Source organism: Phasianus colchicus, chromosome 2 (genome assembly GCF_987193195.1).
Source record: "Phasianus colchicus chromosome 2, bPhaCol1.hap1.1, whole genome shotgun sequence".
NCBI classification, from domain to species: domain Eukaryota; kingdom Metazoa; phylum Chordata; class Aves; order Galliformes; family Phasianidae; genus Phasianus; species Phasianus colchicus.
This window is the reverse complement of record NC_143437.1, coordinates 60,977,935-60,993,418: the sequence shown is the minus strand read 5'-3', so window position 1 is coordinate 60,993,418 and position 15,484 is coordinate 60,977,935. Positions and strand designations below refer to the sequence as shown.

At 38.4% G+C, this 15,484-nt stretch overlaps 1 protein-coding gene across 5 annotated transcripts in view; it reads left to right on the top strand.

The window, feature by feature from the left end:
• The window catches only part of PKIB (cAMP-dependent protein kinase inhibitor beta), a 54,252-nt gene extending 39,430 nt beyond the window's left edge, over positions 1–14,822 (top strand). The window contains exons 1-3 of one of the 5 annotated variants that reach the window (XM_090136694.1): positions 2,200–2,223; positions 9,311–9,488; positions 13,904–14,822. In XM_090136694.1, the coding sequence (XP_089992820.1) occupies positions 9,338–9,488; positions 13,904–13,989 (237 nt within the window). In that variant the 5' untranslated portion in view covers positions 2,200–2,223; positions 9,311–9,337 and the 3' untranslated portion in view covers positions 13,990–14,822. Of the gene's footprint in view, positions 1–2,199; positions 2,224–9,310; positions 9,489–13,903 lie in introns of those variants that run through there. The other 4 variants (XM_090136693.1, XM_090136692.1, XM_031611042.2 and 1 more) reach the window with 4 other exon arrangements.
• Positions 14,823–15,484: the final 662 nt, after the last annotated feature.

Below are 15,484 nucleotides of genomic sequence, written 5' to 3'. Positions count from 1 at the left end.
CTCAAAATGTAGCCTTACATTCCATTGACTTTACATCTCTATGAATTAAAGCCATTGGGTTGTTGAGCAGTAAGAGGCTTCAGTGCATCAGGATGACTTGCAGGTCAGAGTTACCTCTGTTCTGTTTATGTTAGACATCACATATCAAGTGGTTGTTTTCTTTCAGGGCTCACTTGAAAGCCCTCAGATTACTGTGAAAAACACAGCAGCCTTCATTGGCTCATCTTTTTCTGAGGGCAGACTGAACAAAAGTGATTTTCTTTCCATCATCTGTGATGGCCTAAGGATGTGATTGAGACAAAGTTTTTTTGGAGGAGAAGTTATCTTTTATTAGTTAGGTAAATGTCCTTGGAAGAACTTTTGGGTATACTAGCTCTCCTTCAAAGTGAGATGATGTTTTACTATTATCCTAAAATAGCTCTGTTATATTTATAAAGTCAAAGACCTTTTACTAGCACTGAGCTAATAAAATAATATTTTATTACCTAACTAAACATTGATTCAGTTGAGCAAACACATTTTGCTTTCCAACATCCTATCCACTGAAGAATGCCAAATGCAGTATTCTGGTTTGGATTTCCAGAAACATTTGTGGGTGAGCTAGAAGAATATTTCAGGAAAACCAAGTCATCTGTGGGTAGAAGAAGCAAGTGAGAGACAGAATAAACTATAGGGAAAATAGTTATGCAGAGCTTCATGGTGAAACCGAAGAACTTGAGTTGATGGAAACCCTGAGAGCCATGTCTTGTAGCCATCACCCCAGTATTTCACTCAAACATGTGAACTGATATTTGCTCTTTGTGTATAGAGTGGAGTAGGTGCTAGCATCAACAATAAGCACTAGTGAATTATCTGAAGTTGTCATCAGCTTTGCCTTGCAATCTGTTGTTTAAAGAAGCTAGTCAAATAATAAAAACTTGACCAATGTTAGATTTAGAAACTCCTTCATGAAAATAACAAGCAGGTTTTGTTGCAGTTTGCTGTTAAAGAAAATAAAATTAGCTTTTGCTACTTTGGTAATACATTAATTCTTTGATTACCCAATAAGGAGTTGAGAGTTAAGCAGGCTTAGCTTTAAATGCTGTATTCAGACCTGTATGAGCAATTAGCAATGAAATGCTAAATATCCCTTCAGATTTTTCATTTTTTCCTTTAGAAGAAAAAACTGCTGCAAGTAATTATTTGTCTGGAAATAGTGACATCGTTGGTCTGGAAATAGTGACTTCTCCTTGTGTGTTTGGCATTATGAAGTTAGAATGCAGAAAAAAAGAAAAACTGAAGTAGGAGTTTTACTCCAGCTTAAGGAGTGCTTAGATTTCAGTACATTTCAGCTCTTCCAAAACATCCATCAAGTATGAACTATACACAGCATCCCAAGAAAGAGTATCCTCTCCTATCTTCAGACAAAGAAGCATAATGGGACGCAATTGCAAAACTGGCTAAACACAAGTGTTTCCACATCAGTGAGGTGCAATTGACCTTGAAAAGGGAAAAAGTCTGGATGTACATAGGGTGCGTTGTTCTACAGATACAGTCCAGTTCAAACTGAGGTTGGGTCTAGCGCTGCCTGTATGAAAAGGTGATTTACTAATGCACATAGCATGTCTTTTAAGCCAGTGTAGATCTATTTATTGGAATTTCCCTGAGTTTCGCTGCAGTAACAAAGAACAAAACATAGCCTTATGTAGTTTTATAAAGTGCTCACAAACCAATGAAGTCAGTACTTCAAATATTTGTTGCTATTCAAAAAACTGAAAGATACAGCTAGTAGATTCAAAGAAGGAATAATCATACAAACAGATAATGATTAATATGTTTTAAAATATAATTATGAAATGTTACCTAACCATGACAAAGATAATAAAACCAAATGTCAGCTTTCATTTGCATAAATAAAATTGTAAAATGCTTCTGAGAGCTTGTATTGTTTTTTAATTGTTACATGTTTAAAAGCCTAGGGACTTAGCCAGGTACCTGCTGCTATTCACACATTATTCCTTTCTCATTACCTAATGACTAGCTGGAGAAAAGCACTGAGCTTCATAAAGGCAGTACATCTTTTTCTTCAAACCTCTTTCTGTTTCCCAGAATCCCTCTGGAAGTCTGAACATAGAGTAGACCGGGACCTTTCTCCCTAGTAAGGACCTGCTGCAGAAGCTCACCTTGTAGCTACTTGTTCTTTTGAGGAGTTCACACAATGTCAGTTGACAGAGGCCATCAACGGTACTACATCATCATTTAACAAAATGTTCTATTATGTGTCATGTTAACAAAATTATTTATGCTCCTAAAATTAAAGTTTTGAAATCTGTAGTTAAGTAAACTCTTCTTTCTTGCATGGACTCTTCAGGTTTTCTGTATGTGGGCATACTGGGATAATTGTACATATAATCTTTTAAGCAAATAAATGCCTGCTTTACTGTTATCTAGCTAGTTTGCTGCGAATCTGTAGGTTCTGCTGACTGTGTATGATTTCCAACAGAGCTGATCTTCTGAAAACATCCCCAAATGTTACTGTTACTGCCTGCATCCAACTTGCCATCCAGATGAGCTCCTCATTACATGATTTCATCCCTCTTCAGTAATTTTTCAGAACTCTCCTTTCTTGTCTCTTCAGTTTGCCTCTCTCGACGTACGAAGAAACATAGCCGTAGTCTCCTATTTCTCTGTCATCCCTGTGCTCCTATCTTTTGCTCTCTGTGCTACTTCAGCTACTCTGAGTGGCTTGTTGAAGCAGTTTCCTTCCACAGGGAGAGCAAGCTGAGAATCAAATCGCTCACTGACTCTCATAAAGAATACAGTACTGACATGCATGTGTGTGCTGGCTGTTATAGCTGTGCATTTGTGTGTTCTTCAGGAAGTGTCCCTGGGACTCTGTGGCCACAGCTATCAAAGCACAGGGAAAATTCTCCCCCAAAGAATTCATAGTTCAGAAGATGGGGAACAAAATGATGGGAAAATGTGAGGAAAAAGTGATGAGAGCATGATGATAGCAACAAAACTAATAGTCTCTCTTGCCTGGTATTGACTGCCTTCAGCTACTATCACTTCATTTATCACTTGCTGTAGAGAACTTCTGATTAGGTTATCAGTATCGTGACCCATTCCCCTTTATTCCTTATTTTCTTTCACAACAGGACATTTGTACCATTACTTAGTACTATTATTAGTCTTGTAATTTGTTTTTCTGCATATCAGAGCACCATGCATACCCAGCATACAATGCAGCTCATAGTAAGCCTATTCTATTCTATATGTCTTTGTAGAAGGTGAACCTTACTGTAGCATAGAAGTACAAAAGCAACGCGACTGAAAAGTTGTGTAGCTTTTTCTCTTTTCTTTCCTGTAATATTGGTTACGTGGAAGTGATCAGAAAATCCAATCAAAAGTATACCAGTATAAAGAATAAGAAAGCTCTCAATTATGTGTCACTTTTCCATCTAATTTAATTTGTATAGAAAGGGGTTTCATACCCTGTATGCCTTGTAATGTTGGCAATCTGTCTTACACCAGTCCTTTCAACTGGTGCAAGTGCACATAGATGATTTTTAGGTATTGCGTACAAGGGACAGTAGAGGTTAAGAAAAATATGTTTGTGATAGTCCTTAATACTTAACAAAATTAATTCTCCATATTGAGCCATTTCTAATGAAAACACGGATAAGATATATCTAGAAATTGTACGAGAGGTAAAAACTGTCAGCTCCTCTCTTTATCCTGCAGCTTTGGCTAAGCTTTCAGATTCTGTACCCTAAACTGATGAGCACCTGAAAATATGATCAAGATCTTGGACTTTGACACAATGCTTCTGAGAGCAGCAGGGCAGGAATTGAAGGAGTTGTGTAATCTTGGTATTTTGAGCTGACTGGTTTGGGGCTAAGTGATTAAAATTTCCAAAAATCTCATCTGGGATCCGCTTTTGCACATTATCAGATTATATTGCCCTGGCACAAGGAGGAAGGGTAAGTCATATACCCAGAGCAGAAAACCACAGCTGTGTCCAGCTGTGTACATTGCCAATAACCCTGAATGAAAACCTGTTATACAACGTACCGAGCCTTCAGATGGTATACCGAGAATGTCATATGATTTATGGGCCTCCAGCTGAGATATAAGATGCAGAAGGATCCAAGCATGTTTCTACACTGTAGATTCATTGAGACAGAAATAATTTATTTTCTCTGAGTGGGAAAACAGCTTACAAATTTTTGGGAGGACTTAAGCTGGAGATGCCCCAGAATACCTGAAAGGTACTAGAAAGCCAAATCTTATTTCTGTCATGAAAAAATAAAAGGAACTTGTTTCAACTTTAGTGATATATTAAAAACCCTGAAAGCTAAAGAATTTACTTCTTTGCCTGAGTGCTTCATTTTTAGCTTTTGTATACTTACCTGTATTTTTTTCACCTTGCCATTTAAGAAATCTATAAGCCCAAAACAGTAAAGATTTCTGTTTTTGAGAGAGATACGCTACATATGTGGTCTCCTAGCACTAGGCATAGATATGCGTTATAAATGTAATTGGTGGGGAAAAACATGAAACAGAGATCTTCTCACAAAAAAATGTTATGTAACAGCACAGGCTACTATTAGTCATTGCCATAATCTCTGAGCTGTTTTCATTAAAATCATGCCTGTTCTTAATTTTTTCCCTTTCTTTCACCCAGTACTACCTCAGCGTTAAGCATGAGGATTACATTAGCACGCATGAGAACATTCTTATTCTGATGTCTTTGAGAAAAGCAGCAAAGCCACCAGGATGCAGCAGCATCAGAAGAGGATGTGAAAGCATGGCAATTGTATAGCAAGTGGTTTTCATTTGAGTTTTGCAGTGAGAAGTACTTCACTCTATTAAGTTTTCTGTTCTCCTTACTGAAACACTTCTGCAACTACAGACCTTAAGGGAAAAGGTTCTTGAAGAACACTCTTACTGCTTAAAAGTAAAGCAAGAAAATAAACACAGGATACTGAAATGCATCTTACAGCATGAGACCATCAAGACACAAAATTGATCAACCCAGCTCTAGCAGTATTACATGGCTACTGTGTTTTGCAGGTGCTTCTGAGAGGTTTTCATTTTTTTCCAATATATTCTCAGTAATGGTCATTCAAAAGGAGCAATGTTTGGAAGTGCATCATTCTGTTCAATACTGCAGACAAAGACTGAGATCTAGGAGAAAAGTTTCCAAAAGGAGAAAAGTGTGTTTGAGTATCAAGGAGTGATGTGTTTGGTTGTTCAGCCTCCTGTGCAGAGCTCCAACAACACCAGTGTCAGAAACATTTTGACATTTCCTGAGGAACAGTTTGTCCTTCTAGAGAGAACAAAACCAGTATTTTCATTCTGTGTAAGACAGTTAAAAGATCGTTCACAAACATGTATGGTGGTGATATCTACTTCCTAGCAGAGAGGATGAGGAAGAGACAGCACTGGCAATTAACGTGGATCATAGTACTTGTTACAATTGAGCATTGTGAAGCATTTTTCCTCAACATGAGTTGTTTCAGGAGAAGTATTTTTTCTTTCCCTTTGTCATTTATTTAAACAAATTCTCATCAGCTTCTGTGACTTGTCCCTCATGAGACCGGCAGTGCTGCTGACAAAGGAAGACTCAAAGATGAACTGTCTCACATAGACAAAAACATGCTGGTAGTTTCCTTTGTGGACACTTGAATGTCTGATAGATTTGCTTATTAATTTTTTCTTCTGTTAGTTAGGTAGGTAGCCAGTTTGCACAAGCAGACCGCTTCTTACCCCCTTGTACACCCGAGTGGTCAGCTGTGCAGCTGCCTGGTCCTGCAGGCATTTTGGAAGGCTGTTGAAGAAAGTTAACTCCTTACTCTCGAAAACTCCTTAGCACAATGTCATGACCCAGTAATAATAAGCAAAGTTAATCTGGTCCCATGGAGTATTGGTGGAATACTTGATGGCATAGCTTTTGTAATTTATCATGACAGTCAAAGCTCTTGGATTCTAGTTTAAGTAGGAGAGCTTTTTTGGAAGTGCACCTGCCTTCCTCCTGTTGACACTTTGCAGCCACCTTGCCTGTGTGACTCATGTCCCACTCAGTGCCTTTCTGTGTCTGGACCACGTGGGTCTTGTTGTGATAAAATAAGAGAGGCAGGGAAGCAGGCAATCTTTTGCTCTAGCAATCTGTCACTCTTCTTTTACAACTGTGTGCCAATAGTGTAATGAGTGGTGACATGGGAGGAACATGACAATAATTTAGAAGCTGAGAGAAGCAACTGCATGCTGGCATTGACAAGATATGTGTATATTTATCTTGGGTAAGAGTACAGAAAAATGAGTGCAGTGAAGCTGCAGGAGATGTTGCCAGCAGGAGGAGGAATGGCATTGGGAAAATTGCAGCCTTGCACACTGTGATTATTATTTACCCTGTGAGGAAGCAAGAAAAGTGCTAAACATAACACATATAAGATGCCTGCCTCAAAAAGGTAGTTACTTCCTGAGGGAAATATTAAAAAAATTAAAGCCAGAAGCAGATGAAGAGCAAAGGAACTAAACTATTGTAAGACATTAGGAAAATGAAATTGAACAGATTTCTTAGAATTGAAGAAAGAAAAGGCATTTGGCTACAGTATAGAAAGCTATTTTGAATATGGTCTGTTGAACCTTTGGAGTTATGTTTTGATTTATATGAACATCAATGGACCAAAGTTTTGTTTTATATAATCAATTATAAGCCTACTGGAGTAGTCCCTTATCTTTGGAATATACTTGGACAGTGTTCAGACCTTTCCTGTCCAAATTAGAAGTGTGCTAGCTCAGTGAGAAGCCCTTAGTATTTGAAATCAGCCTTCTCCTCATCTCTGATACTTGAAGTTTGGTACAAAAAAAGTGAAGGTGAAACCTTCATTTTTTATGGTAACTGCTATTCAGAAGACAGTATACTTTTATTATTTTTAGATAGCTACATTTGAATTATGCCCACCAGTCTGACAGATGATGGGCTGATTTTCTGCCCAACAGATGTTCCAAGATTTGTCTCTGCACGCTTTTTAAATCAAGTACATAAATCAAAATTCACGTACATGGAAGCAAGTCAGGCTGTGTCCTTCATCATCTTTGCCTTGTGTTGTGCACTGGAGGGAGATTACATCAGGGAGAAAGAGAGAGCCTGGGGGGAAAATGGAGAAAAAAGAAAAAAAAAAAAAGAATAAGACAGGCTTGAGAAGATCTTTGCTATGTTTTAACATTAATGTCAGTCTGTCAGTCTTTAAATGAGTAGCAGGCAACTCAGAACCGCATTGGCCTACCAACTACATGACCTAAACTGAATGTGCAAGCACTGTGGCCATGCTGGTATTTTGTCATTGGGAACAAAGCTTAACAGCTTTATCCAGCAAGGGAAGATACTGAATGTTTATTGTTTTGAAGTGTAATTTACAGTGTCTTGCAACTCTGAAGAAATATATTTTGGACACCTACAATTAATTAAATATGAAAACTCAGAAAAAAAAAAGCAACCCATGAGACTGAGTCTGTGAATTTGGATTCATTCTCCTTTTTTTGATATTTCTTGTAAGGTGTCAAGCTCATTCATTTTAGTGAATACACAATATAATGCTGTATCTAAATCAGAATTGTGATAGATATATCTTGTATATTTTCTCAACATTGGATGCTCAATTTTTTTATTGCTTCAGTGTTTTTGCTACTTATGGAAAGAATTCATTTGGACTTGATCTGACTGTTTTCATATAAGATGGGAACTTCAAAATCTCAAGGTCAGAACCTTTAATCACTGATTTTTTTTAAAGAAAGTGGTTTATTTGCTAGTTCAAGTCATCTTTCAGATGTGCAGATTTTACTCATGTCATCATTTCCTGCCAAGGAGGATTCATTTATTTTATTATTCAGTATTCACAGATATAGAGAGAATTAAGAATATTTATTATTGTAGGTGGAATATCACATGTGAAAAGAAGTTTGAGTGAGAAAAGGAAAATGCTTTGTTGTTGATACACAAGGGCAGCATCAGTAATTGAAGAGCTGCTGCTCCCTTCTTGCACATCAGAATGGGTTATGTTTGATTTAAAGGTCTGCCTCAGTTTTTCTATCCATGAAAGGAGAGTACCAATAATTACCAACCCTAGCAGAAATTTAGAATGGTGATTATGATGCTCTGTTTCTTACATGAAGAACAGTAAAAATGGAACTTCGCTTATCTAATTCTTATTCTAAATACAGGCAGTCATCAGTCAAGCTGGTAGTCTTCCATCAAATGGGTCTCCAACCCCATCTGTATACTTTCCTACATAATGTGCTGACTATAGCTACACTAAGCCACAACACTCCTGTTGCACTCTACACAGAACTGCACTTATTTGAGCAAGTATTGTTTTTGATTGAACAATTAATGGCAAATTATTAGGAATTACTCTGATCATTAATGGAAGTCATTATGTACAAATCTGGTATGATAGCCTTTCGTGATACTTGATAAAACAGGTAATGGAAGTTTTCTCGAACTGTCCTTGCATGCTACATGCAATGAAGTATCTGCCTTCTGCTCCAAGTGCTCTCACTTCAGCTGCTGGCCTGAGGTGTGATCCTTCACACAAGTCTATGCCTTAACCAAAGCCCATTTTCACCAGCAGGAATTTTCACATTCAATTCCATGAGCTTTGAGGAAACTCAGCACCATTGGTTCTGTTAAGCACAGGATTGCATTATTTATTCAGAAAAGGCACATGCATGAGCTGAAGTTAGACCAAACTAGTTATTTCTGTAGGAGCAGAGGAAAGCAAGTGGTTTGGTATTTGCAGGCTAAAGAAATGTTTTGCAGATTTTTATTTTTAGTTTGTTGAGAAGCCTTTTTATACAGTTTACTCCCCATGAAAGGAATTTGTTGTAACAACATCCTAAATAAGAGTCCAAACAAGATTCCTAGTAACGAAAACCTAATGGTTCATGGAGACAGTATGACTAAACAGAGTTTCAGTTCCCTTCCCCATGACAGTGTGGCAAAAACCACTTGAAAGCAATGCTCGGGTGGCTAGAAGCCACACAAGTGGCTGGCAGAACAGTCTGTTGCTGACCTTATCTACAGGTTTCCAGTAGGTACACAACTGCTCGTTATGCTCCTCAGTTGTGCAAATGGCATAAGAAAATGCACAGAGGTTCTTCTCTAAGGCTTTAGCACCCAGCATTGAAGTACATGGCTTTACTAAGAAAAGACCCTCTGGCTGTTGTGTTGGTCTGGTGATTAGCATCCAGACTGAAGAAGCAGAACTGTTTCGTGTCCTGATTCCAGGCTACACCTTTTTTCTTCTATTTGTTCTACCTGCAGATGTTGCTATGAGGAAAAGAGTCAGCAATGACTGATGTGGAGCCCCTGGTGACAGACTTCGCAGCATCGGGAAGGGCAGGCCGCCGGAATGCCTTACCTGACATCCTGGGCTCTCCTGCTGGTGCCGGGACCTCAGACTTGCCACACAAACTGGCCGAGCTGTCTGTTTCAGAAGGTAGCACCTGTGTGTTCCAGAAGCGGGCATCTGCATGTAGCCATCCTTTGCTTTCTCCTTAAGACTTCTGGCACCATGTAATTTTGATGTCAATACCAATAGTTCTTTCTTCATTCAGGTTTAAGTTCAGTCTTCCAATGCAGTTTTGTACTCCTAACAAGGCAAGTTAATTTTAACCCAGACTGAGTCTGCCATATCCACCCGCAGACTCACTGTGCAGCAGTCTGGGGAAAGGTGCTGGAAACTGAATGCTGGCTCACATGAAGAAGAGGAACCACAGTTACATTGCTGGACAGCTTGGCAGACCACCATGCCAGCTATTAATTAGAGTCTCCTCCTGCTCAAGGGTAGCTTAGCACAAGACAGTAAGCTGTGCTGCTGATCCAATTACAGCTATCATTCTAACTTAGAGATAAAAATTAGGAGCGCTAAGTCCTTCTGCTAAGCTTCAGACTTTGCTGTCTGAGATCAGTGCTGCATTTCTGATGCCGATGAAGTGAGAATTATATGTTGCCCCTGAGCATGGGTTGCTCTTACTTTTTAAATCTTGATTTGGAACAAGAATTTTTCTTCTCATGCCTGCCGCTGCCAAGGTGGTCCCACTTCCAGCAGCAGCAATGGTCTGCAGGCAGCAGAGTAGGAGGCAAGTCTGTACTGAAGGGTGGAGGGCTCACAAATTCCTACTGAAATAGGTTACAGGAAAATTCTCAAGCTCAAAGGGTGTATATCGTGCTTCTATATTACTTGAAGCAGTGTTGAATTTGCATCCTCTTAAAGCACCATAAAATTGTGGGAAAATCTTTGATTACAAATTGTCCTTGCTTTGATCATTTCATTTATATTCATGTATTTGGGCTTTTGTAATCCAACCCCATCTGGGGCCTGTTGAAGGACTTCCAGTGGTGAAGAAGAGAATGAGTAGAGGCATCACTTCCAGGAGGAATGAGAAGAAAGACTGGATCACAGCCTCCTCTCTTAAAACTAGGAAGGAGAGGAAAAAACATTATCTGAATGGGTGCTGGAAGGAGGCATTACTTTTGCAAAAGGAAAGGCTAAGGGTTTATGAAGAGCAGAGGACAGACATGAAAAAATGAAAGCCAGCAAGGATAGCAGTTATATATCCCTAGTTGAAGGGCAGTACTGAGGAGAACTGGGGGAATCTGGAAAAGCAGATGGAAGGGCAAACTGTTAAGAGTGCATACAAGGTTATGCAGGTCAGCAACAGCAGATGAGACGCAGTTCAGACTCCTTGAATTTGAGATGTCCTTGCAGATGTCCTTTTTCTGGTGTATGTGACTGCGACATTGAAAATCCATTCCAAAGTATAGACAGGCAATTAACATTTAATGCTTTCATTTTCAAATACGTTCTTTCTAATTCCAAAAAGCTCTTCCACTTGGCACCATTGCACACAGTGACCAGGGGCCATGTTCCTGCAGGAGGGAACTGTTTCCCTTGTCAAAGAGGAGGCAGGTGGGAATTTGGTACTGTGAAAGTAAAGCTCTTGGACTGGAACATCCAACGCATTGGAATATTCATTGCTATGCTATGAATAACTAACCTTTGTATTGCTTAACCTTTGTATTAACCTTGAGGGGCATACATAAAACCATGTTAAACAAAGCTAAAAAAAATACAACAGTATAGATAAGTTCCTCGTGTTTGTTTCATTTTGACTCTGGAAAATTGGAAATAATATACTTTTTAAGGCATGGAAAAATTTTCTCTGATATGTATATATTTTTTTCCTGCATGAAAGTAAACATGAAAGAGTGAGTGTTGTCTTAAAAGAAATGTTACAGCACAAGATAGTAGAAGTACTCCAGACAGAGTAATCCTTTCCTGGTGCTCATCCAAGTGCATTAGGAAGAAATGAAACACAGCTACATTAGTTTGAGCAGAATGTACCAGTGCTTTCTTACAACAAAAGGAGATTTGAAGAACAATTCATAGCATGGAATTATCCTTTGCTTTTTTCATTGGCACGTACCTACACCAGAGCATGCCCAGAAGGAGTAATTGCTGTTATCAGCAGTTTGCAGTCATGATAATAAGTGAATGCAGGATACAGCTAGACGCACTGTGACTAGTGGGCACTGCTTGGGTGCTTTTGTGAATTGGGAATTCCACAAGTATCAAAATGAGAATTGCAGCCTCATTTTCTCGTCAGTTAAACTTCCAATTGGGCAGCAAGCAAAATTGAGGGAAAGTCATCAAAATAAAAAGAAAGTTTACAAGTTCAAATGCTGTGACTGGGAAATTGTTTGTTTGCAATACATTTGTGGCTTTAATGGACAAAACTTGCTTGTCTTTGGCTTTAGTAATAAGCTGTTAAAATGAAAACCACTGCCAGCTCAGAACAAAGAGGTTGGATAAATGAGAAAAGCAGAGAAGATAGAACATGTGGCTATATAAAGCATGCCCTATTTTTTTCTGGCAGTCTGAAAGATTCAGTGCAGACTATGGGGAATGGTGAGGAGGGCTCTCCATCTTGCTTCACATTTAGCTAATGCTCATTGGATCATACATTTCCTTTCCTTCTAAAAAGCTGTCACTTGCTGTCAGAGTGAAAGGTCAGAAAAGGGATTTGCTAATACCTTCTGTCTGGTTTAGAAGATAAAAGAGACTTTGCATATATTCTTTATGAAAATGCAAGGACCATTGCTGTGTAATACAAATTCCTGTGCACTCTGGACATTCCACTAAATTAATATTCACTTTGAAATAAATGGAGATGTTTTGGCATCTGTTATTTTTCACAAAGCCCAACTCTGACAGGAAGGCTATCTGTACCCTGCCCACCTCTGCTGATGTGTTAGTTTTAGAGAGTTGATACTTCCCAAAGTTGGTCTGATGGGAAGCCATGGTGGAACCATATTAAACAATCATAGAATCATATGATTGTTTAATATGGTTCCACTATGGCTTCCCATAGAATAGCCTTGGTTGAAAAGGACCACAGTGATCATCTAGTTTCAACCCCCTTGCCACGTGCAAGGTTGCCAACTACTAGACCAGGCTGCTCAGAGCTACATCCAGCCTGGCCTGGAATGCCTCCAGGGACAGAGCATCCACAGCATCCTTGGGCAACCTGTTCCAGTGCGTCACATGAGATTTCAAGATTAGAGAAGAATCTGCAAAAAATTTGAGAGCAAAGAGGTTATACTGACCTTCTGTAATCTGCTTTAGGGGTCTGTTCTGCTAATAATTTATGTTGCTTGGTGAATATAATTCTAGGTAGCTGTGTATAACTCTCTGGATACACAGCAGCTTAGCACCTGTAGCACCTGTGCTGCCAAGTAAGAGTTTGGATTTTCCTCTACCAAACTCTGTTTATCCTGTCTACAAGACTCCACTAATATTGGACATCAAGCCCCAAACAGAAGCAGACAATAGAGGACATGACTCTGTCTCCCTTTCCTTAACAGTGCTGTGCTATGTAATACTGAAGAATGTCAAATAACTTGAGTTCTTAATTTACCAGTGTTAAACTATGAAGCCTCCAAACTGTTGCAGACAACATCAAGCAGTTTATGCCGAGATTTAGCTGATAAATTGTGTACAGTGGTGTAGATATACTGTGGTAAGCGGTGACGAATATATATATTATTGTCTGTTTGTGATGTGTTAGTGGCAAATCTCCAGGGAAATTCCTGAAATTTCACCTCTTAGATTATGATTGTTAAATCAGGAAGATGATACAACCAGATTTGCAGAAGCTATGGTCTGCTGTTTTGTTACCATTGTTAATGCTATGTGAGACTTGAGGATAGTGTGAAAATAATTGTGCTTTGCAAGGAAATCAAGGCAAGAGGAGTTCTCATTTCTCAGTGAGAGAATATGGGCTTCAAAAGAGACAGCATAATTCCATGACCATGAATCAGTTCTGCTGGTGTGCTTTTATTTGTACTAGCCATGTCATCATTCCATTCTGATCTATGAAAGAGTGAATTTCAAAATCAGAATTAATATATATATATATGTACACACCATCATCTTGTGAAAAAAAGATGAATTCTGCTATGTTTTTAGTGGCAAAGAAGGTTGGGCAAATAACAAACATGTTCATAAAATGTAATGTTATCTACCACAAACCAAGCAGTGCTCAGAGGAGTGATATATTCTAACCTGACTTTGAAAACAACTCAGAAAAAAAGAAAAGTTATATCTGATCTGATACTTAAAATTGATCAGAATGTGCAAGGAGCATGGAAATCAGCACCAATAGGAAATTGTTTTTGGACAATGTCTGTGCAGGTTCTTTATCTTTTGAGTTTATCACTCTTTCCAGAGCACCCATGAGTTTGGTAATAAAGAGCCAATCCAAATAGAAGTTTTCGATAAGTCCAAATATTTGACTGCAATTAAAAAACTGTAAGAATGTGTGCATTATAAATGTTTGATTGTGTTTTTTCTAGATGAAGGAGCAGAGGGTGGAGAAGTATCATCATCCAAAGCCTTGCTGGAAAGTCAAGAGGCAGAGGGAAAGAGCAGCAATTCCTAATACCTAAGGACTACTCGACTGATGAAACCTGTCAACAGACTTTGCAGAGTTTCCCTGTGTTACCTATTTTGAAGTGTGGTAGCAACTGCAACAGCACAGGAAAGACTTTCGTGACACACTTATATCTAGATGGCTTTAACATGGAACTACTTTTTTTTTCTGCTGTCATTCATCAGAAACAATGTTCTACACATCCAAATGGGAAGAAAACTAAAGAATGTATCTGCTCTGCTTTTTTTTGTTGTTGTTGTTGTTTTTAGTTTTTTTTTAATGATTACTTTATTCATCCAAACTGATCTTCTTTGGCAGTTTTAATGAACATAGATAGCAGATGTACCAGGTAATGATTACTTTAAAATAAAAGTCCTATTTCTTAATTTTCTAAAATAGCTTATTTGTTACACAGGGGTGTATTCACTCTCCTTTAGGATAATAAGTATGTATTAGATTACAGACCTAATCTGCAGTATATCTTCAGAGATTTTTGTTCTCATTAGGTATAAGTAGATGGATGTGACAAATAGGAAAACTAACTTTTTTTTCTCTCTTCTTCCCGACTTCAAAGCATTTTGTTTAGCACTTAAACTACCAGTGTTCATTTTTGAAGTCTCTTTACACTGTATTTAATTATGGCAGATCATCTCACCTATCCCACTCCTAGCAGTCTTGCTATTTCTATCATTTCTGTTTTCAGGCTTATTATTGTAGCTGTTCATGTATATCTGAAATAAAATAGCCATGTTTGTAAGTGATTAAAACTGTTCATCTCACTATGGAAATTAAATAGCTATCATATTTTCTGTCTTCTGTTGAATCTTTGATGTTTCTTTTATATGACAAGACTCAAAACCCCATAGTATATAATTATTGCATCTCATTTTTGCTTTATTTTTTGCTGCTGATGAAACTGTTCCAGTGTGATTTTTACAGAGTTTTATCTATTGAAATGCTTTGTGTGTGTGTGTGTGTGTGTGTGTGTCTAGAGCTGCGGCTGTTTTTTGTACACAAAGTACACATACTGACAATCAAATTTTACCCACAGAGTCTCTCTGCTGGACTGTGGCAAGATGGAGGAAGTGTCCCACATAGGCACATCACACAATTGACTGATATTCCACCTACAAAATATTTGGGAATTTTATGGCTGGTGGACATCTTGCAAGAGGCTTTTCCACACAGCTACCATTCATAATAGGCATTTATTAATAGGCTGTCTTTTGGGGACCATTCAGTAAAGGGTAGATTTTATCTAGCCGAAGCAACAGTGGGTTCCCTCCAGCTATCTGTACTCATTCAACAAATGCAACATCCCAGAATTAGTTTCAAGTTTGGAAAAGGAAATAACATACTCCATTGTAGCAAAATGGGTGGCTTAAGACAGTCTGAAAACCTGAGCTAGCAGAGGACAAAAGCTGAAAACCACAATGGAGAGGGACATAAAATTAACTGTATTTGTGGTGCACACCCTTGTTCTGTGTTACAGTCCTTTTCTCAT